The 25,434-nt window shown below is 48.7% G+C and overlaps 8 protein-coding genes across 8 annotated transcripts; 2 read left to right on the forward strand and 6 right to left on the reverse strand.

The window, feature by feature from the left end:
• Positions 1–806: 806 nt before the first annotated feature.
• On the forward strand, positions 807–1,757 carry FMAN_04738 (uncharacterized protein; the record flags this gene model as incomplete). Its single annotated transcript, XM_041828521.1, has 2 exons — positions 807–1,361; positions 1,425–1,757. 2 exons carry the CDS (start codon positions 807–809, stop codon positions 1,755–1,757), a joined length of 888 nt encoding a protein of 295 aa, XP_041679375.1.
• A 187-nt stretch (positions 1,758–1,944) lies between these two features.
• On the reverse strand, positions 1,945–3,875 carry FMAN_04737 (uncharacterized protein; the record flags this gene model as incomplete). The annotated part of the gene is made up of 4 exons (XM_041828522.1): positions 1,945–2,603; positions 2,656–2,698; positions 2,757–3,003; positions 3,058–3,875. The coding sequence occupies 4 exons, from the start codon at positions 3,873–3,875 to the stop codon at positions 1,945–1,947; spliced, it is 1,767 nt and encodes a 588-aa protein (XP_041679376.1).
• Positions 3,876–5,680: 1,805 nt separating this feature from the next.
• FMAN_04736 (uncharacterized protein) lies at positions 5,681–7,952 on the forward strand (the record flags this gene model as incomplete). Its single annotated transcript, XM_041828523.1, has 3 exons — positions 5,681–5,997; positions 6,057–7,710; positions 7,767–7,952. The coding sequence occupies 3 exons, from the start codon at positions 5,681–5,683 to the stop codon at positions 7,950–7,952; spliced, it is 2,157 nt and encodes a 718-aa protein (XP_041679377.1).
• A 618-nt stretch (positions 7,953–8,570) lies between these two features.
• Positions 8,571–11,566, reverse strand: FMAN_04735 (putative potassium transporter TRK-1; the record flags this gene model as incomplete). The annotated part of the gene is made up of 3 exons (XM_041828524.1): positions 8,571–9,533; positions 9,584–11,334; positions 11,467–11,566. 3 exons carry the CDS (start codon positions 11,564–11,566, stop codon positions 8,571–8,573), a joined length of 2,814 nt encoding a protein of 937 aa, XP_041679378.1.
• A 3,673-nt stretch (positions 11,567–15,239) lies between these two features.
• FMAN_04734 (putative DNA helicase RAD25) lies at positions 15,240–17,717 on the reverse strand (the record flags this gene model as incomplete). Its single annotated transcript, XM_041828525.1, has 1 exon — positions 15,240–17,717. The coding sequence occupies one exon, from the start codon at positions 17,715–17,717 to the stop codon at positions 15,240–15,242; it is 2,478 nt and encodes an 825-aa protein (XP_041679379.1).
• A 1,097-nt stretch (positions 17,718–18,814) lies between these two features.
• Positions 18,815–19,850, reverse strand: FMAN_04733 (putative 20S proteasome subunit (alpha4) chain PRE6; the record flags this gene model as incomplete). The annotated part of the gene is made up of 5 exons (XM_041828526.1): positions 18,815–19,145; positions 19,210–19,597; positions 19,654–19,706; positions 19,754–19,760; positions 19,820–19,850. The coding sequence occupies 5 exons, from the start codon at positions 19,848–19,850 to the stop codon at positions 18,815–18,817; spliced, it is 810 nt and encodes a 269-aa protein (XP_041679380.1).
• A 608-nt stretch (positions 19,851–20,458) lies between these two features.
• Positions 20,459–22,059, reverse strand: FMAN_04732 (uncharacterized protein; the record flags this gene model as incomplete). The annotated part of the gene is made up of 4 exons (XM_041828527.1): positions 20,459–21,229; positions 21,282–21,401; positions 21,452–21,943; positions 22,000–22,059. The coding sequence occupies 4 exons, from the start codon at positions 22,057–22,059 to the stop codon at positions 20,459–20,461; spliced, it is 1,443 nt and encodes a 480-aa protein (XP_041679381.1).
• Positions 22,060–23,433: 1,374 nt separating this feature from the next.
• Positions 23,434–25,213, reverse strand: FMAN_04731 (putative D-lactate dehydrogenase AIP2; the record flags this gene model as incomplete). The annotated part of the gene is made up of 2 exons (XM_041828528.1): positions 23,434–23,466; positions 23,576–25,213. The coding sequence occupies 2 exons, from the start codon at positions 25,211–25,213 to the stop codon at positions 23,434–23,436; spliced, it is 1,671 nt and encodes a 556-aa protein (XP_041679382.1).
• Positions 25,214–25,434: the final 221 nt, after the last annotated feature.

Consider the following 25,434-nt stretch of genomic DNA (forward strand, 5'->3'; position numbering starts at 1 on the left):
CTTGCTGATTTTTCTTGCGTTATTTTATGTAGGTATGTATTAATTGTACTTTATCAGTTGAGGTGAAATTTTAATTATCAGCGAATATTCCAGCATAATTCCGACACCCAAAAAGAGCCATAAGCAATCCTTGATTTTGCATGCATGAATGAACAAAGGGACTGTGCTTAAGTTTTAAGATGCGCCCTGTACGCTTTATCTTACCTTCAAAGATCATTAGACAAAAACCTAAGGTAGGCTACCTAGGGGATGAAAGCAAACTCAGGGCCCATCCTAGATAATAGAAAGATTTAGGTATTTAAAATCCAGGGAGTCGAAATAAACTTAGCCATTAAGGCCTAATATTTTCTTGCTCCTTGAGGACTACCTGCCTATTAACTATCTAAGTGATGGAAGAAAACCTAGGGGCTTAGTTCGCTTAACAATCAGATGATTATGCAAATGTAGTGTAGGTAGGTTCAGAAAAAGATCTATAACGTAGTGATTGTTTGTCGGCGCCCTGTTGAATGATGCCTTTCGAGGCAAGGTTTTGACAAGAGAATTTATACATGGTAAGGTCAGGAGAACAGATCTTCGCCTTGTTCTTTTACCTACCTTAGGCAGGTACCTATTCATGAAAATGAACTTCCCTGAGGCTCAAGAGAAAAGAGCTAGTGAGATAGAAGCGAGGTTCCCACCTCATCACTGACTAAGTCTGCCTACCTATTTGTTACATCATGTTTTTCATGTCTTAATGAAAGTGAGAGAAGTGAGGCATCGAGACTCCTGCACACCGCACTATTCGAAATAGTCAGCTTTTACCTACTATGACGCAGCTAAATCACATAGCAACACCTGCCACGACCACCTCATTATTAGCCCAAGACTGCCTCACTCTCCAAAACACGGCAGCCACTATTCCTCTTCTCGGGTTCGGCACCTACAAAATTCGCGGCCAAACATGCACTACCGCGGTTCTGGCAGCACTTTCAGCGGGCTACAGCCACATTGACTCAGCTGCGTTATATCGCAACGAGGTGTGCGTCTACGAAGCCATCAAACAGTCTGGTGTGCCTCGTGAAGCGATCTTTCTTACTACGAAAGTCGGGAGTTCACGAAGGATGGCAGGCCAGGGTGACGTGTATCAAGATGTTGTCGAAACTGTAGACCGTATCGCTGGAGTAGATGGATACGTAGACTTACTATTGATGCACGTTCCTGGACCATCCAGAGATTACCGTCAGAGATTATGGGCAGCGATGGAAATGGTTAAGAGCAAGGGAAGAGCCAAAAGTACTGGTGTTAGCAACTTTCGGGTCCGACACCTCGAAGAACTGAAGGAGTATGCCACTGAGTGGCCTCCAAGTGCGAACCAAATCGAGGTGAGCTAGAGTCTCCGCTGTAGTCTTGAAGGAAATCTAACGTTACGGTGCCTGTGATATCAGCTACACCCTTGGTGCCAGCAACGAGATGTCGTGACCTACTGTCAGGACAACGGTATTGTTATCGAGGCATACAGCCCGCTTGCAACAGGCACTCGGCTTAATGACCCAGAAGTACAAAAAGTAGCATTAAAGCATGCCAAGACTCCAGCAAATATCCTTATCCGGTATTCACTCCAGAAAGGCTGGATACCTTTGCCCAAGAGTGCAAATCCGGGTCGCATTCAAGAAAACATTAAGGTTTTTGATTTTGCTCTCGATCCAAATGATATGATGGCCATGGATGCGCTGGACGAAGGACACGCAGGTGCTGTTTTTCGAATGAATGTTGATTAAACGCATGCCACGTCATGAAATAATGATTTGGAAGCAAACCTTGTCCGCCAACTTCGTAACACTCGAATGGCTAGACTATGATGTTGAATGCATTATGTGATATATACAAGATTGCTAAAGAAATTGGCTCAAGTCACTCGAATGAGTTCTATGCCGCTGTTTTCCCTAAAAGCCCCAAGTGACTCTCCTATTCCCTCCCATGCTTGGCCCACTCCCTCAGCACGTTCTTCTTGATTTTACCTGTGCTGGTCTTGGGGAGTTCATCTACAACTTCGACTTCTCTAGGAACCATGAATTTGCTAATATCACTCTGATGCTTTGCCCACGAGATGACCTCTTCTCCTTTTACACTCTTGCCATCCTTGACTGTGATGTACACCTTGGGTCGTTCACCCCAGTGTGAATCCGGGACAGCTACAGCGCCAGCTTCGAGGATGTCCGGGTGCTGGGCGAGCATGCTTTCGAGGGCAACAGATGATATGTTCTCACCCCCCGAAATGATGATGTCCTTCGCACGATCCTGAATCTGAGCGCTACCATCAGGATGCCAGACTGCTAGATCTCCAGAGTGAAGTACGCCTCCAGCAAAGAGCTGTCGTGTAGCTTCAGGGTCCTTGTAATATCCTTTGGCGCAAATGTTTCCTGTGAAAACAATCTCACCAACCTCTTTACCGTCCTTGGCGACGTCAATAAGCACGCCCTGTGGCTGGTCTGGCTTGATAACCCGGATTGGTTGGCTTGTGATGAAGCCATGGCCTTGCCGGGACATCTTAGCAAATTTTTCTTGAGGAGGCAGATTATCCCATTCGGGAAGAATATAGCATTTCGTGATGGGCCCATATGTTTCTATAAAAACGAACGTTAGCAATTGCCTGTGTCGGTAATCATTCTTGCGCACCTGTCATCCCATAAACATGAACGGGCATGAGATTAAGCTTGGTCTATATATCATGGTTAGTTCTGAATGATTGTGAGGCCTGAACATATAGGAAAACATACCATTTGCTCAAACAGGTATCCAGTGGGTGGACTAGCGGCCACGGTAACCTTGACTTCTTGCGGTAGCCTTTCAGCTTCCTTGGCCGCTACTAGCAGTGTATTGACTGTGGGAGCGGCGTTGAAGTGAGTTATGCCCTCTTCTTTTAGCAGTTTCCAAATAAGAGGGTAGTCAATCTTCCTTAAGCAAACATTGGTGCCGCGAACAGCGACAACTGACCAAGGAAATGTCCATCCAATTGCGTGAAACCTGTATATGGTCAGCCAGTCAAGATTACAATGTGGGCAAATTGTCTTGACTTACATTGGAAGCGTCCATAGGTACTTGCATCGTCCAATGTTGAGGCCCGACTCAATAATATTGGCTAAGGCAGCGAGATAGGCACCTCGATGTGTGTATACAACGCCCTTGGGACGTGATGTGGTTCCAGAGGTAAAAGGGATGGCAAGCATATCATCCTCACTTCGTGCCTGGGCATGAAGTCCGGCCCAGCCATGGCTACCTTGGTCGATGTCATGCTTCAACCCCTCCAAGACGGCTTCATCAAAAGGGCCGGATAGTTGCCCTTCAGTTGCATCAGTATCCTGACGGGCAAGGTTAGCAACAACTTCAAGACAAGAATGCACATGTGCGCGAGGGGGTAAATCAACCATATCAACGATCAAGGGCACACTCTGGTGTTTCTCCTTATAGGCATCGAGCAAGCCAACAAACTCATTATCAACAATAATGCAGTCCACCTCCGCAAAGTCAAAGATATAGGCGATGTCATCCTGCTTCAGGCGATAATTCGTCGGCACAATGACAGCACCCGCCGCAACAATGCCGTAAATAGACTCCAGAAAAGCTGGCGTGTTCGGCGCGAGTATGCCTACGCGTCGATAGCCATGCTTCAGGAAGTAGTAAGCAAGACCTCGGGCGCGATCAGCAAACTCAGCGTAGGAGCGCCGTAACACAGCACCATTCACTGTAATATGGAAGATGGCTTCCGCATCTGGTTCAATGGAAGCAGCACGCTCAAGAAATGTTGTTGGTGATAGGGTGTGGAAGTTGACAGGCGCCGTGGGATGAGGGCGGAGATGGTTGAGAATAGAGCGGATGCGAGATGGAGGATCTGACATTGTGAAGGTCGCGGATAAGGGTAGTGCTTAAAGACTTTAGAGCAATGATGGATCCTAACTAATGATCAGGTACTGGATGAGACCCGAGATATGAGGATCATAGGTCCTTTCATAGCTGTATCTCGGTGGGTGTCTCGGTTCAGCCCGGCAAACGCGGTACCAGCTCGGTTTCTCATATCCCAATTGCCCGGGCCATTCAATAGCGACGGATATTTGATTACTCGAAGCAGCTTAGTTCCCAATGAGCCAATGAATGAGTTACAGTTCCAGGCTGATCTTTCTAGTGTCTCTGTAAAGGCGGGGACCCCGCAAAACTAGGTGCGGTCGGAAGTAGACCAGTAGCCAAGCTACCAGGCAAGCCAGGGAAGCAGGAGATCGATCCACTGTTCATCAGGGTACTAAGGTAGGGGACCGTCTTCCAACTGAACTACAATGTCAGCAAAGGCATGCTTTAAAGCTTTGACTATCTATAAACGATGGAAATAAGTATATCCAGCGCATTGGGCTGACATGTGCCAATAGTTACCCGAAAATTGTTGGAGTAAAAGACTCATAATATTCCAAGTGCTGCCATTATTATATGCGAGTCGGAAGATAGGGAGGGCGACATGAAGACGATGTGAAAAAGGTGCAAGGAACTGGAGCTTAGCGGGAGTGTTAACTTCGAATATGTCCTTCCATATGGATACTGTGCTGTGTATGTCTGAAGTTAGGCGGTAAAGAAGGAATGCAGTAGTGATATATAACTTCATATGTATGTACAGTAAGAGAGCCAGACCTTTACAAAGGTGTCAAAATAAAATCAGCAAAAGATATCCTAAACTTGGTAAATATATCCTAAATTTATATAAAGTTACCTAAGCCTTTTTGTCATTTAGGATCAAGGTCCCGAGTTTTCTTTCCTCCCCTAGCCCGGTCAAACTTCGTGGGGTAACTAATCATAGTTCATCATGGTGGGGAATTGGCCTCATGTAAGTGGGTTACCATATACATACGCATCAAGGACAAGGAAACGAGTAGACCTGACGAGAAAGGAAACCATTCATTGACAATAACACAATACAAGCTGGGAGTCTATGGAGGGTAAAGCATGAGATGCTGAAGTGCAGCACTGATTTACATCAGTATATGTGTGCCAAAAGCGATCGACAAAAGACCTCATATCGGAACATTGGCATATATTGAAATAACATCAGAATGGCATCAACAGGGAGTCTCTTATATCAAGAGTGGAATTAGGTGGAAGTGATTTAGATACCTATTGTAGGTAGTCTGATGGACTGCCTCAGTCAAGTGAACACGGTATATGTGGCGGAAGTGGCTGACATTGTGGCTGGGTAGTTTCTTGAGTTCTCCACTCCTCCTGCAGGTCAATCCCCAGAACGGGGGGTCATCTTCATATGATTTGCTTATCATTTCTTTATCCATCGTCATTGTATTGCGTGTAATAGAAGCCCTCCATCATCATCCCTTTCATTGTATAGATATCTACTTGACATTCGTTTCTGCCACATCGGCGTTGCCTCTTTATTCCCCCCCCGTTAGTTACTATTTAATGCAAGTGGCAGCACGGATAGAAGGAGCAATTGTCCTGTGCTCTGTTACGTCTCGGTCTCAGCCAGCATCGGCTCTTTGAGACACGCTGTCTGTTGCATCGACATCATTTGTTCATGCGAACCTCTCACTCGAGCTATTGACATCCGCGGTACGTACTACGAGGCTCTAGGCGACGAGTTTGAACCCTCTTCCCGTATTTGTTTTCCCATACACTCCATAGTATCCCCAGAACATTGTGGAAGCTCATGATGATCATCTATAGCTCGAGCCAACGACTAATGGCGTCTCGCGACGCTTCCGAGGGCCCTTCGGCTCGTCCCTCTACCACACGCACCGTTTCTCACTCGCATACTCCTAAAACAGCTGCTCCTAATAGCGACGATCGATTAAAAGTCCCCAAACGAGCCCATACTTTTGCAAACACTACTTCGGCGAGAGAAGGCACAGGATCTCCCGATGCCTTCGACACTGCTGAGCATAGCGATTCAGACGATGGCATTGAAACCACTCGGGCTTCCATTGAGCTAGACATCCTTCCCATCGAACTTATAACCTTGACGGATAGGTATGCGCACCATGAAATGCTAGATCCTGACTGCACCATGCTAAGCTATGTATGAATAGCTTCATCGAGTCTCTGAATGCAAAGGTCCATCCGACTCCTCCTAATATTGAGAGATTATCGCAGAAGTTTCAGGAGTTTTATACGCAAGCCTCTGCTAACATCAACACCCATATCAACGCCCTTGCCTCAAGGCAAAGCCGCGACGTCTCTCCCGCACCATCCACCTCTTCAATATCCTCTGCCGCCAGTCGACTTCGATCAAAGGCCAGTGCGCTTACCAGGACCGAATCAGAGCAACAAATGATCACATCAGAAGAGCTAGCAAGCCGTAAAAGAACAAGGAAGGCTCTTGAAGCCAAGAGGTCTCTGCTTGAAGAGGCTGTCGAGCGTAGACTGTGTGAAGGGATCTACGACAAGATTTACAGACACCGAAGCACGCAGGATGAGGCCCAAGATGACAAACTACGCTCCAAGACTGCCGCTTTGGCCTTGGTCGGTATTGGGCCTGCTGACCTAGGCATTGACCTCACCGGCGAGACAGATGAATCGGAGGGAAAAGCTGGCCCAACAGTGGAAGATATTAAAGAGAAGCTGGAGCCCGCCAGACGAGATATTGCCTTGATGACACAGAAGCGATATCCACTGGGTAAGCTGAATCATCTCAAAGCTGCCCATCGAAGCATAGTCGACACCCTTGCTCATTTTCATCCCTCAGCATCTGCTGATGAGATTATGCCTATGCTTATCTACACTCTTATAACTCTGCCGCCAGAGAACCTACATGTCATTAGTGACGTTCACTTTGTACAGTATTTTCGATGGGAACCAAAGCTTACAGGCGAGGCTGCTTACTGTTTGACAAACCTTGAGGCTGCCATCAGCTTTTTGCAGACAGTGGATCTTGCAACACTCAGGGCGGACGAACAGCTTTCCGGTCCAGCAAAGAGCACAAGCCCAAGGACCGATACTTTTCCTCCCGCTTACCAGCAAGGAGAAGCGCCCTCATCAGCAAACGTGCCTGAAACAAGCAAGACTAAGGGCGAGGGGGCAAAATTTTCAGCCCCCGATGTCAAAGCATCCGTGGCATTGCGTAACCGCCGTCTGAGCGACCTTGTAAACGGGCCTGCGCAGGCCTTCGGGGCTGCTAGCGACGCGGTCTTTAACACGGCCGACCAGAGCTTGAAAAACATATCGAACAGCTTGGGAGATAGTTACAAATTCCTCGTAGGGAAGTTAAGGGAACATCAGGACAGCCCTCGAGAGTCTATCACAGTACCCAGGACTCTAGATGATGCCCGGAAACTTGTCAGCACGCCCTCCCCCGATGAGGAGGACAGTAGCGGGCTCAACAGACTCCTTGCACCCGATGACAATGATCTCTTGAAGCGCCCAGCCTCTCGCGAAGAACGAGTTCTGAATCTGATAGGAGGCCGCCGCGACCGCAGTGCTGATAGTGCTCGAAGTGGTCGCAGTGCAAGCTCTTCAAAGAAAGTATTGTTCGCTTCTGACGAACCCAAGGCACCCAGCCAAATTCCGGGGCAGAACCCTGCCGTTCTGGACCAGATGCGCAACTTGGGCAATTCCTTTAATCCTATGGCTCGACTTCCCAGTATCAGTATGATCCGTGGATTTGGGCGCAACACCCCATCGGCCCCTGCGACCCCAGCTGCTAGGGAGCCGTTGAAGCCCGCAGACGGTGGAGATTTAGGGACAGTATGTTGAAGACACGAACGTCAGACTGCCAGTAACTAAGGCTAACATACACCCAGGCATTCCCCGATATCGCCCCAGCTCTTCCACCTAAAGAGATTCCTAGAATTGCTCCGCCCAACAAACGCTTTATGGAGATACAGACTCCTGGGGAGCTTAAGCTGGGTGAAGTTCTTGACTTACTACGAGATTACCGTCGTTTGGCTGGCGCATTGAAGGATATTGGTGCTTTTGAGACCAAGTGAGAAGGGCCATCATATAATACAGACCTATACATAGATTCTCTAGACTTAATTAAACCTGGATGAAGTAATTGCATAGGAGTAGTGCATGTTCTATATGAAAAGCAAAACTGTAGTTATTGTTGTACTTGATGCAGAGAACGATTAAATGACAATGGTTTGCACCTAAGGTGGGATCGCCTTCTATTGGGCACTGATACTCTAATAAAGGCCATGACGATATGCAAGTCCCTGGACAAGATGAAGCGCCAGTGTGGTCTGGAACTTGCTATGCTACATAAAAGACCATGAATATGAAAACACCTTGGTCCAGCCTCTAGAACCATCATAAATTTGTGACATTCGTTTGGCTCGACATGAAAAAAGAAAAAGAAAAAAAAAAAAAAGCTTGCGCTATGACAATCGCCTTCCAAAAGCTCTATGTTCTTAAAACCCTGATGCTGAACGCCGTGAACCCTTTTGACATTTGAAATCGCTTTTTGTCTGGAAAATATGCAGTTTGTGAAAATGATGCATGAACAGAATACCCCTCTGAGAAGGACAATGAAGTCATTTAACAAAGTACAATGCCGTATCTGTCGCATGATCTGTAAAAGCAAGGTTTTGATTGTTGCCCGTCGTTTATGGCATCGGGTTGGTCTCAGCACGACGAGGACCACCACTATGAGACTCAATGGTTCGAAGAGGAGGAACATCGTCCTTCTCCTCTTCGAACACTGGCTCAGTATTGAATCGCGGGAAGTCCCGCAGGTTGTTAGAGTTGTTTGATGTTGCGCGTTTGTGGCCGTGTATCTCGTTGCTGGGGATTACGGGACCAGGATATAGAAATTGGGAGATGATGCGACTATTTGCTCGCTCACGTATACGGCCCATACTGCCACGTCGACCAGGTAAACCTGGACTAGTAGGCGGCTCCATGCCTGAGGTGGTTGCCATTGAGGCATTTGTCCTGGTGCGAACAAGAATTGGTTGGTTCTCCTCTGCTTCCTTCTGGAAACGTGCCTCACTGGGCAACAGAACGGCACGATCCAAACCATAAGGTAAGCCGCGGTGACGGCCACGGATTTGCATGGCAACGATGATAAGTTTCCCGACGACGGTGAACTGAGAGCACAGAGAAGCATTGACGTTGGGTACACCCATACTCAAACCCACAGTTCCGTACGCACTGATAACTTCGAAAAGAACATCAAATAAATTGAAGTCTTTTGCCTTGAGACTTTCACCTTCACTGATTGCGAGAAAGAAGAATCCCACAAAAACGTACCACAAGTCGAAAGAAAGTTGACGTCGCAGATGGGTACCAACGTAGTTTAGAGCGCTGGCCGATTCCTCTTCATCTTCGTCTTTCTTGTTGTGGTAAACTCCGAGAGACTTTTCTTCGTAGACGTTCGTTCGGCGGATGGAGATTGCGATTGGGAAGATCGAAATGTACATCATGATCATGTACAATACTGGAATGGCAGGGTGAAGGTCGCCAAGGCTGAAACATGAGAATCCTGCAGTTCTTGTAGAGGCAGCTTGAAATAGACCATCGGCAATACGAGTATGAACAGGTAGTTCAGCGACTGGGCCTGAATTAAGCTGGCGAAGGTTAGCATGCCGTAAATAAGAGGGGCCGACGAGCTGCTTACATCTAAGACCACAAAGAAAAGCAAGTCTATGGCATTCAATGCGGCAAGAATCCAAAATAGCCACCAATTAGCGCTCGAGGGGAATAGGAGAGTGAAACACCGGCGAGGATGGTCAAGAAGAAATCTAAGTTCTTCCCATAGGCCGGTCCCCTTAGGAACAATCTGAGCAAGAACCCAAATGACAAAACGGAGCATGACAGGAAAACCCGTGTTTCCAATGATAATGAAGAACCACATGATCATCATCACATACTCCGATGTATTGAAAGAGTTCATACTGTCAGGGGTTAGGGTCAGACCCAAGTCGTTGAATGCCGAGTTGGCTGTCCAAAATCCCCACCAGGTTCTTGAGATAGCGTTCCCTTCAACAATTCTCCCATATTTCTCATTATGAAGAATGAAAGGCAAAAGGAAGGTTACAGCAATGAGCTGGAACCCCCAAAAATAAGATAGTAAAATCAGTGCCAAAGTCCTCAGGGATCGATATTCGATGCCGCCAAGTTCCTCTCGCTGTTCCAGGGTCAAGCCCACAAAGTTAGAGTTTCGACCCATAGTCGGGGTGTAACTGAGGTACGGCATATCCTTCGTGTGGTCGTTTGACAAGGCCGACTTGATAGTATCGATTGTGCGTGTTCGGAAAGCACGGCCCATAGTGCTCTCGCTATCCTCATGCACCTCCTTCTGACCACGGTTGAACACACGAGGCTTGCGCACTCTAAGGGCATTAAGAGTGCCACCAACGGCTTTGGCATCATCAGTCAATTCGTGTTTGAGGGGACGTTTCGGCTCAGCAATAACGATGGTTGGTCTGCGGCCTGTTGGTGCCCTGGGGTCTAGTGTTGCGTGGTCTGACCTCGATTCCACAGTTCTCGTCATAGCAATGGTATTGTTATCATCATCACCGTCCTGGGTATCATCATTGTCAAGCCTTCGAGGTCCCATCCCCCGCTCGGTTTCTCGGGGACCAGGAATCCTTAGAATTTCGTTGTCCTGGTTTCTTTGACGCTCTAGGATAGCGATATGCTCCGCATGGCTTCTTCTTTGAGGAAATTTGGTCAAGTCGTCGTCGACTCCGTCACTTCTCTTGACCGTTTCAGCAAATTTAATACCTGTCGGCGCATTCTGTGACCTGCTGTGCCCTTCATTCGCTTCCTTGCCATCTCCAAAGCCTTGGTCAGGTTTCTCCAAAGGACTTAGCTCTATGCTGTTAGAACGGCCGGCTGAGACCGTGTCGCTTTCATCGCTGCTCGCAGGTGGTGGTTTATGTGGTAGATTTTCATCGTCATCATCGTCGGCGATCGCCTGGGATTGAATAACGTCATTTCCATCAAGCAGTATCCCGTCGTTCGTGATACGTGGAGGTCTCCCCTGGTAAGGCACAACCGTAATATGCCGACCATTGACTCCTTCTTCAGCTTCGCGGGCTTCACTTCGTGGACGAGTCTTGGCCTTAGAAAGTGTAGCACGGCGCTGTCTGGCGTCCGTCACCCACCCTTGAAACCTCTTCTCAAACCAGTAAAGACGTAGGAAGACTACTGAAGTATGTAGTGTGATTGGGTTAGACGTTATAGTAAAGAAGTAAACGACAATCTGTTGAAAGGTGTTGAGAAGGTTGACGTCGATTGGGTTTAATCCAGCTTGTGTATTGGCTCCGCTGGCGAACATAAGAGAATCGACATATGACGTTTGACCGCGACCAGCACCATATATAATGACGGAAGCTAACAAGGTTGCGCCAATGATCCATGTATCTAGGGGAAATGGTCAGACAGAGACTTGGCATTTGAAATGTGATGCCTGATGGAAAGCAAAGTGACAGCGCGTGGGGGTTGCGCTCAAGAAGGAAGCATGGGGGGTATCGAAGACCAATGGATGTGACTTACAATGAACGGAAATAAAGTTGAAGTGTGGTTTTTTGGACACAAACGGCGGCTTGACAGCTTTGAGCCGCGCCCATATAGAAGCGCGCGTCTCATCCAGCATGTCTTCCAAAGAAAACAGAAGTCCGTTGGCAACTTTTGTGATGTTAAGGAAGATGAGAAGGCAGAAACCTAGAAACAGGGAGAGAGGGCTTCCTGCGCTATTTGGGTTAAAGTTAGTCGCTGAGCTTAGGGACTAGACTGTGTCATGGCTAAAGACAATTATAGTTATGGCGTAAGAAGGCGGAGACTGGAGACTGAACAACGGAGGAGCGCGGGAACTGAACTGGCGATTTCCTACACACCACTCCCACTCAACACAGAAAGAGCAAGGTTTTCTTGCAATGCGTCGAGTATAAGAAATAGGAATGGTCCGGCGACTTGGTGCGGAGTGAGTCTCTGGGGCACCACCAGTGGCTAGGTAGGTGATTTCGATGTCCAGAAAACAGGGTGTGGCCTGGGCTAGACTTTGGTTAGAAACAACCTGGACTAGCTAACCATTCTCGGAATTGAGACCCGAATTGTTGAAGTTGTAGATAAAGAAGCATAGTGGTTTGATCGAGTCCTTTCAATAGATGGTGGGGATGAAGTTGGAAAAGGCAGACAGCAAATTACTTTGGCAGACGAAGAACTTTTCAACAAAGCAGGTAGGCAAGGTACCTAGAGGTAGGCACCTTATGGATACACCGAAGCGTACAGGCACTATAAGGTAGGCGCTAGGGTGTCAGGAAATTTTCTAGAGATAAGGAAGGAGGCAAGGCAATAAAAAGAACCATGAAAGTAGCCCTGGCAGCGGAAATGGAAGAAAGATAGTGGGAAAAGCCCCTGGCATTACCAACGCGCTACCTGAGATTCAAGGAAACGGACGCCAAAGATAATCCATATTTTTATCAATGCACTGTACTACTACAGCAACAATAGAAGCAACCGAGGAAAACAAAGATAGACGGCGGCGACTCGGAGTTCGCGATCCAACCACGAGGGGCCTGTTGATGATTTCAAGGGGCCCAGATATCCATGTCGTGATTGATCAGCCACAGCCATGCATGCATACATGCTCGCTCGCTCCCGACACTTGGCTCTACCATTACACACGGAAGAAGAATGGAAACGAGAAACCTCAATGCTACTGTACTCCGTACAGCCAGGCTACATGGCAGGGGGGTTTCACGAGACAGCCGACTCAACAAACTTGGATCATGGATGTGAGGTGAGCCAAGCCATGGACCGATATACCGGGTCCATAAACGATCCAGGCACCGTAGAGCATACACGCGGCATTGGCAGGGCTTGGGCCAGGACAGGGTTTGTTGGAAGCCCAGATGCTTGCAGATGGGGACACGGCGACGACGAGAGTACTGCAGACAGACTGAGGATGCCACCGCGGGACATGTTCCCCGGCACCGGTAGGCGTTCTCCCGTCTGGTCTTTACATTAGTGGCTCCATTCTGAAGCTGACTTTGTTGTCTCCAGTCATTGGTACTAACTAGGCTAGGGCACTTCAACACATAACTATGTATGAGTGAGCGGGCTGGGGGGAGACAGCGGAGCAGTGCGGAAACCAGTACGCATCAGTGGGTGAAAAGCTACCAAGAATATGCATGTGCTCCGTACAAACACTCTTTACCAGTAACTTCTCAGAGTGCCCGTCGGTTTATGGACAGAGGAGTGGGAAGGGTGGCAAAACCCGTTAAATCGCCCGTTGATCCCGCGACGGTTGGGCACCTTGTTCCTCCAACATCTCATATGATCAAGTAAAGCACCACTGATGAGGTTGCTAGACATACTCCGTGCTGTAATGCATTGTGAGTACTAAATCCTTTCCCCATGGCTACTAACGATCATCGTGCTCACACCACCACACGCATCACCCGATTAGGTATCCTTGTAACAAAGCCAACAACGTCACCGCGATTTGGGGCCGGCGAAGCATTGAACCCGGCGCAATCTAGGTAACTTGGGACCTCATTTCTAGTGGCAAGAACACTAATGACAGCTCAACGCAAACTGAGCAATTCACGGATTGGACCAGATAGATTCGTGCGTTGATTGAACATCTCAAATTTCTTTGTATCCAGACGAATTCTTTCAAGTTCCCTGAGGGCGTGAGCTTCTCCCGCGGGTGATAAAAGCCTGTCCTTGTCTGCTGTCTGTGTGTTGCACTGTTCTCGGGCCAATGGCACGTCACCCTAAGCAATCTCCAATTCCATGGATGCCAAGAAAATTCGGAGATCTGAGATACGGTTCTACATGTACATGGTGAAACCACTGACACGTGCTTTGCCCGAGTCAAACAAAGGGACAAGTGGAAGAAAGGGGTTTGGACTCGGCAATTGGGAACACAGTCAATCAAAACCAGTATAGGTACAGTAGGCCTGTATCTGTAGTTAGGGGCATTACCCATACTGCAATTGAGCTACAAGTATTATCCTTGACTCGCTGACTGGTACCCAGGCCCTGCCTCAAATATCGGGGCCGTTTCTCACGAGTGTTGGCAAAAAGGTGTGGCGAGCTATCGATTGTGATCCACTGGCTACCACCGAAACCGAGGAAATGGACAGTCTCCTCCCACCTGTTGATTACCACAACTATGCTATTGTCACCATATTCCGATACGATTAAATACCGCTGCGCCCTTCCGACACTACACTGGGATAAACTCCTCCAACAATGTGATGTCACCGCTCTTTGATCGCATGTCCACAGACCACTGCCCGATACCATGTTCATTGTTGAGACAAAAGCCCCTGCATGCGTACACGAGTGTGCTGCCCAGTAATCAATGGGGTTTGCGGAAGAATGAAACCTTTGACTTGACCTAACTTCCAGGAGGATGGGCAGTACGCACGAACAGGTCAATGCCTAATATCATGCAGCCTCTTTTCAAACAGGTCACGCAAATGAGATATGAGCAAGTTGCAAATCTAGACTGCACCATGCCACACCCACTTTCGCCGTCAAATCAAGACAGTACTGATTAGAAAACACCACAACACCAAAATACATGACAGAGTGTAGTTAGAATAAGCATCGTCAATTCTTTGTGTGAGGTTGCAACCAGCAATAACATCCAAGCCCTAGTACTGCCAAGCTTTTCTCCCCAGAAACTAAAGCAGTACTAGTTTAAAGAATCCCTACCTGGGACTCGTAGCTCTGACTCTAAAAAATACTTACTACTGCAGGTATCTGCTAATGATGGCCATTGGTGAGGTCGTATGGAGCCTTCAACTCACTCGTAAACCATCCTTCACATGGCATCATATTTGAAAGCCGTGTCACACAACTAAAACGTGGTGTGATATGTCACCCTGTGATGCCTAATCCGTTTACGTGATCTGTATAGGCTGGATTCTGCCTGTTAGCTAAGTAGTCTTCCTATTGCCATACATTCCCATGTCACCTGGATCTTTCGCCTCATGCGCTGCCGTCGCCTTAAGCTACGTGGAGTCAGTCAATTCACTCCAATAAGCCATCGCTTGCCCACTGCCAGAAATCTGATTGAATACCTGGTGTGTACGATGTGATTAGCTATGGCCGTGTTGTAGTTCTTCTTGAATGCCGAATCTTTCCCGTCCTTGTGTATTACTATGCGTTCTACAGATGCGTGATCTGCGGCTGTGTGTTCTTATACAGACGACATTTTGTATTTACCCGTGATTCCGATCCCCTGGCTTATCATTCTTTGGCTCATTCAATGTACCTCCACCCCCATTGTGCCGATTCCAACTGTCTTTCAATTACTGTGCTGCTGCTCGCCTGGCGTTCTCGCGTCCAATCTTCTTGAAGAAGGCATTGCTGTCCGCCTTCTTCCGCTTTGCCGATAACTTCTTATTCTGCTCGATATACGCCATGTCCTGGCCACCACTGAGCTCGCCGAGAGTTCCCGCTGTTCGTCGAGCTCCCTTCTTTTTCTTGCGTCCCATAGTACCCTGATGGAACATGTCGTCGTTCGGGTCATCCTCCTCCATGCTCTCATTCTCCACAAGAACCTTCTGTAACAGTTCACGCCGCTCCGACACATCTGCGAATGCTAGTCCGGGTGTCTTCTCGATGTTTGCTAATTGTGTAATGACCTTGAAAGCATATCCCTGATCGACGAGGAAAGCTTGACGTTTGGAAGAAAAATACATTTCTTGCGTGTCTTTTGACACCAGAGAGTAGAAAAAGGCATTGAAGCCCTCGTCATTACGCCTTTTGGCCCTAAGAATTCGTCCTAAACGCTGCGCTTCCTGGCGACGTGAACCATAGTGGGATGAAATTTGGATAAGGCAGGTAGCTTCGGGCAAATCGAGGGACGTGTCTCCAATCTTCGATAAAAAGAGCGTGTTGACGTTCGGATTGTGCTGAAAGTTCTCCAACACTTGCAGACGTTCTGCTTGACCAGTGCCACCATAGATGAACGCTTTTTGAAGCTTTAGCGCATATGCTTTGAGCGCATACACGTTATCCGAAAATACTATAATCTTGTCTCCTCTTGATTCGTGGTAATTAATGAGATATTGACAAGCCTGAAACTTCCGAGGGTTCATGATATAAAGTAAACCCTTCTTCCGGCTTGGTGCTTTGAGATACTGGTCGTAGAACTCTGTGGGCATTGGGCACCATACTTCTGCACACTGAACTCTAGCAATGTGTCCTTGCTTTGAAAGCTCCATCCAATTAGCTTCAAATAGCTTTGGTCCGATAAGAAAATTTAGATCAGAGATCTTGTCATCTTCTCTAAGAAGTGTGGCTGTGAGACCAAGCTTTGAATGAGTCTTGATCGAAGACGTGACTTTACGGAAGATGTTGGCAGGCACAACGTGCACCTCGTCCAGCAGCATCAGGCCCCATTCTCGACCTGTCAAGAACTTCATCATCTTCTCCGCATCGTAAGATCGGGCCCGCGATTGTGTGACCATTGCATAGGTCGTGACGATGATCCCAGTGCTTCCGGTGAAGACATTGTTCTTGGAATCGGATGTGAAGGCAACAATATCATCGGGATTGATGTTGGACCATTTCAAAAATTCATTCCTCCATTGCACAACGGACATTGAACTCGTGCATAGGACAATGACACCCTTCTTGATAGTGCACGCTGCTGTGATACCCACAAGTGTCTTTCCAGCACCACAGGGCAGGACGATTAGTCCACTCTTGGCTCGGCCGTTGCCAAACATCTTGCTCAAGCTTTTTTCCTGATAAGGCCGAATCTGAGTACCAGGCTTCAGATCGATATCCAAATTTGCGTTGGCTTCATCCCTCCGAAAGTCATACTCCTCCAGAACTGGGTATCCCAGATTCAGGCATTCTTTCTGTACCGTTTCGACATCCTTGTCTGCAATTTCAAAGGAATGCGTCACTTCCTGGTCCTCATCGTCCTCCTCGTTGAGCGTGGCATAGACTTCGCCCTCCTGAACGGGTTGTCCATCTTTGCCTTGTTCGCCTGCTTGGCTGAGGCCATTAGCCTGCTTCACTCCGGCGGCATTCTGTGTTCCGGGAATGACAAGGCCGCCAATCTTAGGCGCAACTGATGTTGTGATCTCTTCCGTTCCTTGGACGCGTAGGGGACCAATTTTGGGGTTCTTGAGGAGAGTTTGGAGCATGTTTGGATCTGGGCTTTCAACGTAGTACTTTGTGTTCTTGAGAACCAGCTTCACCTTGCCATAACTCTGAGTGCAACTTGTAATGAAATTTCGAATCTCATCCGGCAGAGGTGTTTTAAGAAATCGATCCAGTGTATTGATGATGTCCTCTGGCGACAAACCGACAGAGACGGCAGCGTACAGGCTGTGTGTTGTAAGGGCGTATTCGTGCATGAAAGTCGGTCGAGACAAGGGCTCAGAAATAGTGATTAGGAAATCCTGAGCCTGCTCCGCCAGTGGATTAAAACTCTCTAAAATGATGCGGCCTTTCTGAGGGTCTATCCAGAGAGGTCGATTCTGATGATCTTTCTTCAAGACCAGGTATGAGAAATCACGGTCGCCAAAGATGTGTGGTAGGGGGTCCCGGATCGCATGTCTCTTCTGATAGCGATCCAAAGAAAAGATGTCTATATTCTTGTTCAAATCACGTTCCAAGGCCTCGTCGACGGGGCCCTCCTCCTCGTCGGGCATGTCCTCATTGCTATCGATCGTTCGTGGCGTTGCCGCTCCAGGTGTTGACATGCGCGAAGACCTTCCCACTTTTCCCCCACCCTGCACAGCAGCACCTGCTTTCCTCTTGGGCGGCATTGTTTCTAAGTTTCCGGGCCGGACAATCAGGGCGCGGTTGGCGGCGGTCGTATGAAAGCTGATGAAGGAAAGGAGAACGAGAAGGTTGTATGGGATGCGAACAAGTGCTGCTAAGGGCGTCACTGAATGACGATGACTAACCAATGTAATTAAGTGGGTCCATGTTATCGAAGTGCCTGCTCGAGTAAGCAATGGAAGGTATGGAGTACCTTAGGTAGGCAGTACCTGCGGCAGGGGCCGTAAAGTGCATCCCGAAAGCCTGATTACTATACCCCACCAAAACTCTACCGACATTGACCAGAACTCAACCTGCAACTATTCTCAGACACCATAATTCAGCTGTGAACACTTCTTTCAACGACGCAGACTATATTGCACAACTTAAGGGGATTACTTATAATTTGCTACCATGTGGTATGTTATGCCTCGTTTCTATTCATTATCCTGCGACTAATCAATGTCTAGCAAACATATTCTCAACGCCCAGGTTTCTGTTCGATCGCCCTGTTGTACGTGCAAAGTTTATTGAAGCCAGTCTTCGCGATTTTAAGTTGTTGCCCGCTCACCTCACCAACTAACTTAAACTAAAGGCCGAAAATGGTTCGACTGTGTCGAATGCCACAGCGAACAGGAGTCACACCCTCTTAAGGAAAGCTTCGAGATGATTTTCGCGTGCAAGAAGTGCAGAAAGTGCTTCAGAAAGGATGTGAAGGAGTTCGAAGAGGCCGACGAGTTTTGTCCTCATTGCGACAACCATTTTGTTATCGACGCAAAGACCCCTCAAGCAGCTCTTTCGATTGAGAGCGACGACGTACGAATGGATAACAAGATGCTCAAGGACGACAGACAAAAGACAAAGGGACTTAGGTCCATCTTTGACCCGACAGAGGAAGCCGACAAGCTGGGATAATCCAGAACAAGATCACAGAAAAAGAGGAAAGCCATGGCGTTTAGGATACATAGCGATTTGTCACTTCCACGGGATGTGTTCTGAGAGAACTTGGGTGTGCATCATTAGTTATGTTAATACAATGGCACTGAGTCCCGACTTTAGAGATTCGTGCTCTTGTCTATGTAAACTCTTGCCATACGCCTCTCTATTCCGCAGCGGAGTCATCCTGAGATCGGGTCAGGATGGCAGCACTGCCGGTTCCAGGGGTCCGTCCCGTCTTCTTCTTGGCAGCTTCTTCCTGCTTCTCCTGCTCGATTTCCTTGACGTAGCCTTCAATCTCGGACGTAGGTAGTGTTTCGATGGTGGCGCCAGGTGCCATGAGAGAAATCTCGATGTTCTTGGCTCCAGTCTGAACAACCTCGAGCAGCGACTTGATAGCAAGCCGGATGGTAGCCTCTCGGTCCATCTCCTCCTTGTAGTTTCGCTCAAGGAACTCACGAACAGTCTTGCTTGAACGGCCGATAGCGTTTGCCTTCCTGTTAGATCGTTAGTTTCGAAACTTGGCCGATTGTTTTTTTTTTATCATTTTGAAAAACGCACCAGGCAGAGTAGATGCCGGAGGGCTCAGTCTGGTACAGCCGAGGGACATCGCTGCCGTTATCGAACCCAACAATCAGAGTGCTAATGCCAAATGGTCGGACGCCACCAGCCTGTGTGTACCGTTGCTGGACGCCAGCGACATATTTGGTAATGTAGTCGATAGTAACAGGGTCTTCAACTGACAAACGATGGGACTGTGCCTCTAATCGAGCCTTGTCGACGAGGATACGAGCATCCGCATTTAGGCCAGCGAAGGCGAGGGCGACGTGGTGATCGAGGAGCTGGATTTTGGAAGGGGTGATGCGAGTATCTTGCAGCTTCATCGCGGAGCGCTTCTCACATCCTAGCACCACAACATCGGCGCCCTTGACACCGACAGCACAAGTTCCTATTGAAGGTATAAGCCACCGCAACAAAGCTGTTGACCAAGAACCTGATATTTACCTCGCTTGACAGCTTCACCGGCATATTCGACCTGGAAAACGTGGCCGTCGGGACTATTTGAGGTTAGGAAGCTTGTCGCGAGTGTTGTTATGGTACTGACCTGAATACTGCACTTATTGTTAGCGATGGATATATCATTGAACACGGGCCCATTGTGTGAACTCACCCGACAGAGCTCTGTCGTAGCCGGATGCCATGGTGTCGAGTTAAAGAAGAGTTGTTGCGAAATCGTTATGTTTGGGAGTATACAGTGTGCTTTTTTGGTGTATGAAGGCGAATCGTGGAGTCGTTGCGAGGCTCAAGGAGTGTTGACGTTGATGTATTGGGTGCTCGGCTTCGTCAGAACGGTAGCCTGCCTGGTACCTACCTACCCACGAAAGGCTGAGAGCTGTAGCTCCCAGTTAGCAACGGGCCGGAAAAACACCGTTGCGTCCATGTTCCGCATAATGTGCACGGACCTCCAATTCCTGTCCTACGGGCTCTCTTCTACATGTTTATATCGACTTCATATCCGCACAAGCAATCAACTGCCCCTGGAGACAATTGTTCACATCATGGTTTCGTATACTCCGCTTAACTAGTGCTTGCATACTGAAATCCACGTCTATAGCCTCATTGATTCAGCTTTTGCGGTCTTGCAGTCTATACATGTCCTCTCAGATCCCTACGTCAACTAAGTGCGAAGCTGACTGTTGACAAATGAAAACAATGGATTTGTCATTTCTCATGATGTCAGGAAAATCGCAGAAGGGTACTAGGTAAGCCTAATGTTTCTGAATAAAAACCATGTCAATTATCCCCGAGGTTAGAAAGTCGCCACTTCGGACCATGTTTGACTCTGCAAAACACAGGCAACATGTTGGCCTTTCTCAATAAGCCGCGATCGAAAGTTGTCGATCCACATGATCTCCATGAGTCCATCCTGCGAAACTGAATTGATATCTCTGTACAAATCCATCGCCACGGTCATCGGCATAATCAGCATGTCAGGTTGAACAGTGTCATGCAAGACTGAATCGAGTCCACGGCAGATATCTGCCGCAAACATGCGCCCATGCTGATATCGATTGAGGTCGATCTGCAAGTCGAATGGCAAGTCAGGCCACATATTTGGGTAAGCGTCGATGACTGGCTGGTAGATGGCTCGGTGCAAGCTTTCAATGCATTGGTGAAAGAGGATTTGTGTCATCCAGTAATATAGGAAGGCAAGTCCGGTGTTTGCGTCCCTGAAAGCGTACGAATTTGTGAAAGGAATAAGGCCTCCGGGGCTGATAAGCTCCTCAGTCCAATAGGCCACGGGCTGTTCAAAACTGGGACGGTTAGCCATCTGAAACCAAGCATCAAGATGTCTCTCGAGGGAAAGGCAATCCCGGAGAAGCTGCTGGGCGCTGTGCCGTCGATGGAGGGTTGGCTCTGCCGGAGCAATCTGATCAACTTGAGAAAGGATGGCTGGCAGCAGAAGAACAAGGTCCAGGAGATGGTCGAGGAGAGACTTCGGATGTCTCTGCCAAGGAACAGTCTTCCAATCTGGGGATGATACGAACGTATCTTGTCGCCTCAGGAGAGCGAAGCCGGTCTATCTTGCACTCAGCAGAACGAAATAACATGGATTGTTGAACGCTACTTACAGCTAGAGGTCGATATACCCGCACAAAGAAATGATGATTGGGAAAGAGACTAAAATAGGCCGGCCCCATTCGTCTCATCCGTTGAGACCCTGATTCGCCAAATGCATATGCTGGTTCGTGCTAGCTAATTGTCAGCAGTCATTTGGAATCAGTAGGGACATTGCACAAACCTCGAAGAAGAAGATGCAGTAACTTTGTGCCGAGTCATCTTGCTCATACACGCTCGGTAAGCGTGCTAAGCATTGTGCTCTTACACCAAATTCTCCTTCGCCCAGTAATGACTGAAAGTCTGTCGGCGTATATGGCGGGAAGGTGATGCGGAAAGGTGTGGAGTCATCAGCTGAATGATCTGGAAGAGTGCATGGAAGCCTAGTGTGCAAGGCTGAGACGAGAACCGAATACTCCACTCCTTGGTTTGAAACAAGTGTGTGGTCGTCCCAGGCTGAGGTGAGAGGATGGACTGGCGTGATACCGAGAGTTCTGGGAGGTTCCTCGTATAGAGGCGAGCTCCCCTTCTTGGAAGATGAGCCTTTCTTCGGATGGGAGGCTACTCTGCCTTTGTTCTGCGGCGTCCCGGTGATGAAGACTCGTTCTCGTTCATAGCCTTCACATTGCCTTCCACTCGATATACATTTCTGGCAGTAAGGCCTCTCGTTGCTGCACTGTTCGAGAATGTAAACTTGGATAGCAGAGTTGCGATGAGATGATGGAGACCTACCTTGACTCTTCTACGCCGGCAAGTTTCGCAGCCTTTGTATTTCCCAGGGACGCCAACCATATTTATCTTGGTGAGGAGGTTGAGTTGCAGGATGCCATCTTGACAAGTTGTGTTCGGGGCAGCTTCTATTATAACGAAGGAACTATGTGATGGACAGGATTTCGGCTACCCCGTCTGCGATGCTGCACCTAGACTGTCTTCGGCCTCTGTTGCAATGAGGCATCCTGTCAACTGTCTATCACCCCACACATTGCGGAAGTTGGTCTTGCACACAGTCATTAGAGCCACCTCGACGGGGAAATGTAAAGATGGCTCCTTTCATGGTAATAACCAGGTGAAGTTTCATCGCGGTAATGAGGGCCGCCATGTACGACGAATAAGGAGTGTGAAGGGCTCTGGTTCGACCTGACCTAGTTGGCGACGGCCGCTCACAACACAACATCCACCGGGTGTAAAGCTCTCAAGGGCCATGGCTCGGCACATGCTAGGTATGACGAAACAATCCAATTGGAGTCGATTGGGGCCGACGACGTCAACGGTCAGGGACCCACGACGGGGACTTTGGACTGAGATAGGAATATGCGAACGAGCAAGTCTTGACTTACAGGGAACTTTTGGCCTAGCGCATCGGCTCCCTGTGGAGAAGCTGTAGCGTCCGCCCCATAAGGCTGACAGGGAGGTGTGTGAGGAAGGGCGGCATTGGCTCCTCGTTGGCTATCAAGTTTAAGAGCTGAAGCTGGCTATTTGACAAACAACACGGAGTGGAGGGTAGCTCCGTTACTCCTGTTTGACAGATCCCAAATGACGAGGACGTGGGCATGGGCTGGAGCATGGGCACAGGCACAGGCAGGGGGCCTTTGACATGCAATGAGACACAACCAACTCATTACGAAGTGTCAACATTAACCGGTCGAGTCATGTTTCTGACCTCAAGTCGTATTGACTTGCGCCTTGCGAATACTTAGGCATTAATTTACCTGATAATGTGTTGTTGGCTGAAGATAAGCAGTGACCTGCACGTTTCGCAAGGTGACGGAGATGGTTCCGCCCTGTAGATTGATTGACTACCACCAACGCTATTTAAATCGGCTAACGACTCTTCTATCCAAGCATGTCTGTGCATGTATGCAGACGTACTTGGGTGTTTGAGGGTCATGGCTGTTTTTTTAATGGCTGTACACAAAACAGCCATAACCGCAATATGCACAGTACTTTTGCTTAGGTTTACAACGCTTTAGGCCTCCTTATTCCAGTTTTTTTTTTTTTTTTTGGCTCACTCGCGCTCGCTTAGGTCAGCGGGGCTATCGAGGTCGTTTGGCCAGCCACAGCTGGAATTACTGAGCAGTACGAATGACGCTGCAGCATACCTCAATGAAGGGAAAGGGGGGGGTCACATATGCTGTCACTCGGGTACGAGCCCAAGAGACCGGGGTATCAAATATACTTGTAGGGGTTCATGATGCCATTCTGGGTCAGGTGTCAGCCCTAATGCCAGGGAATTGTAACAGAGAGTTGAGGTGAAAATAGAGTTCCACGACGCAGCGCTCGATGGATGGGGCAAGGGGAGCAAACTCACGGGATCAAAGAGATTCTTGATCTCCTTCATCAGACCAATCGTTGTGTCATCTCGGCTGTAACCGATAAACTTCTTTTTCGCAATACCCAACCCATGCTCAGCACTGATACTACCACTACGCTTCTGAATCCATTCGTACACCCAAGGCTCCAGGGCCTTCTCGACTGCGGGATCGTAACGACGCACCGGAATGTTGAGGTGCAGATTGGAATCGCCCATATGGCCATAGCCAAGTACGTCAACAACCGGGTGGTCAGACGTGTCACCCAGAAGACCCAGATCGACCAGACGAGCCTTGGTATCTTCAACAATGGTATACATCTCGTCGAGGGGAATAGAGATATCGTACTTGTAGGTGCCACCCCAATGACCAAGGCACTCGGTGATGCCCTCACGCCAGCCCCACAGGTTGCGAAGCTGCGTCTCGTCCTGGGCGACGACACCGTCAGCAATAACTTCCCGGGTCATAACATCCTCAAGGAAAGTCTCTAGTTTTGCGTAGTCATGCTCGCCGTTGGAGCCACTCGTCTCAATGAGGCAGTAGAAAGGGTATTCTCCTTCGAGGGGATGCTCCTGACCCTTAACCTCTGAAACAATTCTCTGGCTGCGGCCGTCCATTAGCTCAAATGCAGATAGAATTTCTGATAGCTGCTTCTTGGCCTCACGGAAGGCAAGCTGAGCTTTATCATACGACTCTATGCCGAACACAGCGACATTAACAGCGGGAGATCGCTGGGGACATTGAATAGCGATCTTTGTGATGATCCCCAAAGTTCCCTCTGCACCAATGAAGAGCTGCTTCACATCGTAGCCGGTGTTGTTCTTTCGCAGGGTACACAGGTCATTGATGACGGTACCATTTGGCAGAACAGCCTCAACACCGAGGACGGTGCCATGTAAGCTCCCATAACGGAGCAATCGCAGACCGCCAGCATTTGTGGCAACATTTCCACCGACGTGGCACGAGCCCTTGGCGCCGAGGTCGAGAGGAAAAATATAACCCTTTTGGGCAAGGTATGAGTCGACAGTCTCGAGCACACAGCCGGCGTCAATGACAAGTGAGCCACTGACTTCGTCGAATGAACGAATCTCGTTCATGCGAGCCATGCTAATGACGATCTCGTCGAAAACGGGAATGGAGCCTCCCACAAGGCCTGTGTTTCCTCCCTGGGGTACCACGGCCAAATGCTGTTCATTGCAGTACCTGAGGATGCCGCTAACTTCGTCAGTGGTGCCTGGACGCAGCACCAACTTCGACTGGCCCTTGTACTTGTGCATCCAGTCCTCATTATACGTTTCAAAGTCGGCCGCATCGACGCCCGCTCCGCCGCCCGTGATTCCGTCAATAATGGCCGAGGGGTTGTTACCCAAGATCTCACGAAACCTCGCAACGTGCTCGGGGGTCACCTGGGCGAACCGGGCGTCACGCTCGAGTTGCGGGTACGTCTCAGATGTCAGCTTGCTTTGCTGTACCCGAGTCTGGGAGATGAGCCTCGGGGTAGTAGTCGCGATGCATCGAGCGGGCGTTTTTGAGAGAGCAAGGCTTCTCCCGAGGATGTTGGTCCTTAGAGAAACAGTCCTCCGGCCACCGGAGCTGGATCCTCTCAAGGCACGGAGGAGCTGTGGACGACACGACATGCTGGGAAAATAGACTCTGGATCGAATGGACCGTGCAGATCTTGATTCCAGTATCCCAATTGTCTATCTAGAGGTAGAGTTATAAGAGAGGAAGAGAATCTGAAGCCGTAGTCCATATCGCCCCAGTAACATTTTATCTATTGCGCAAGGCTAAGAAACTGCGGAGCCCACCTTTCATCCCTCTCACGCGATCCGACCAGCTATACATGCCTGTACCTACT

This window comes from Fusarium mangiferae, assembly GCF_900044065.1.
Source record: "Fusarium mangiferae strain MRC7560 genome assembly, contig: FMAN_scaffold003, whole genome shotgun sequence".
Taxonomy (NCBI): Eukaryota; Fungi; Ascomycota; class Sordariomycetes; order Hypocreales; family Nectriaceae; genus Fusarium; species Fusarium mangiferae.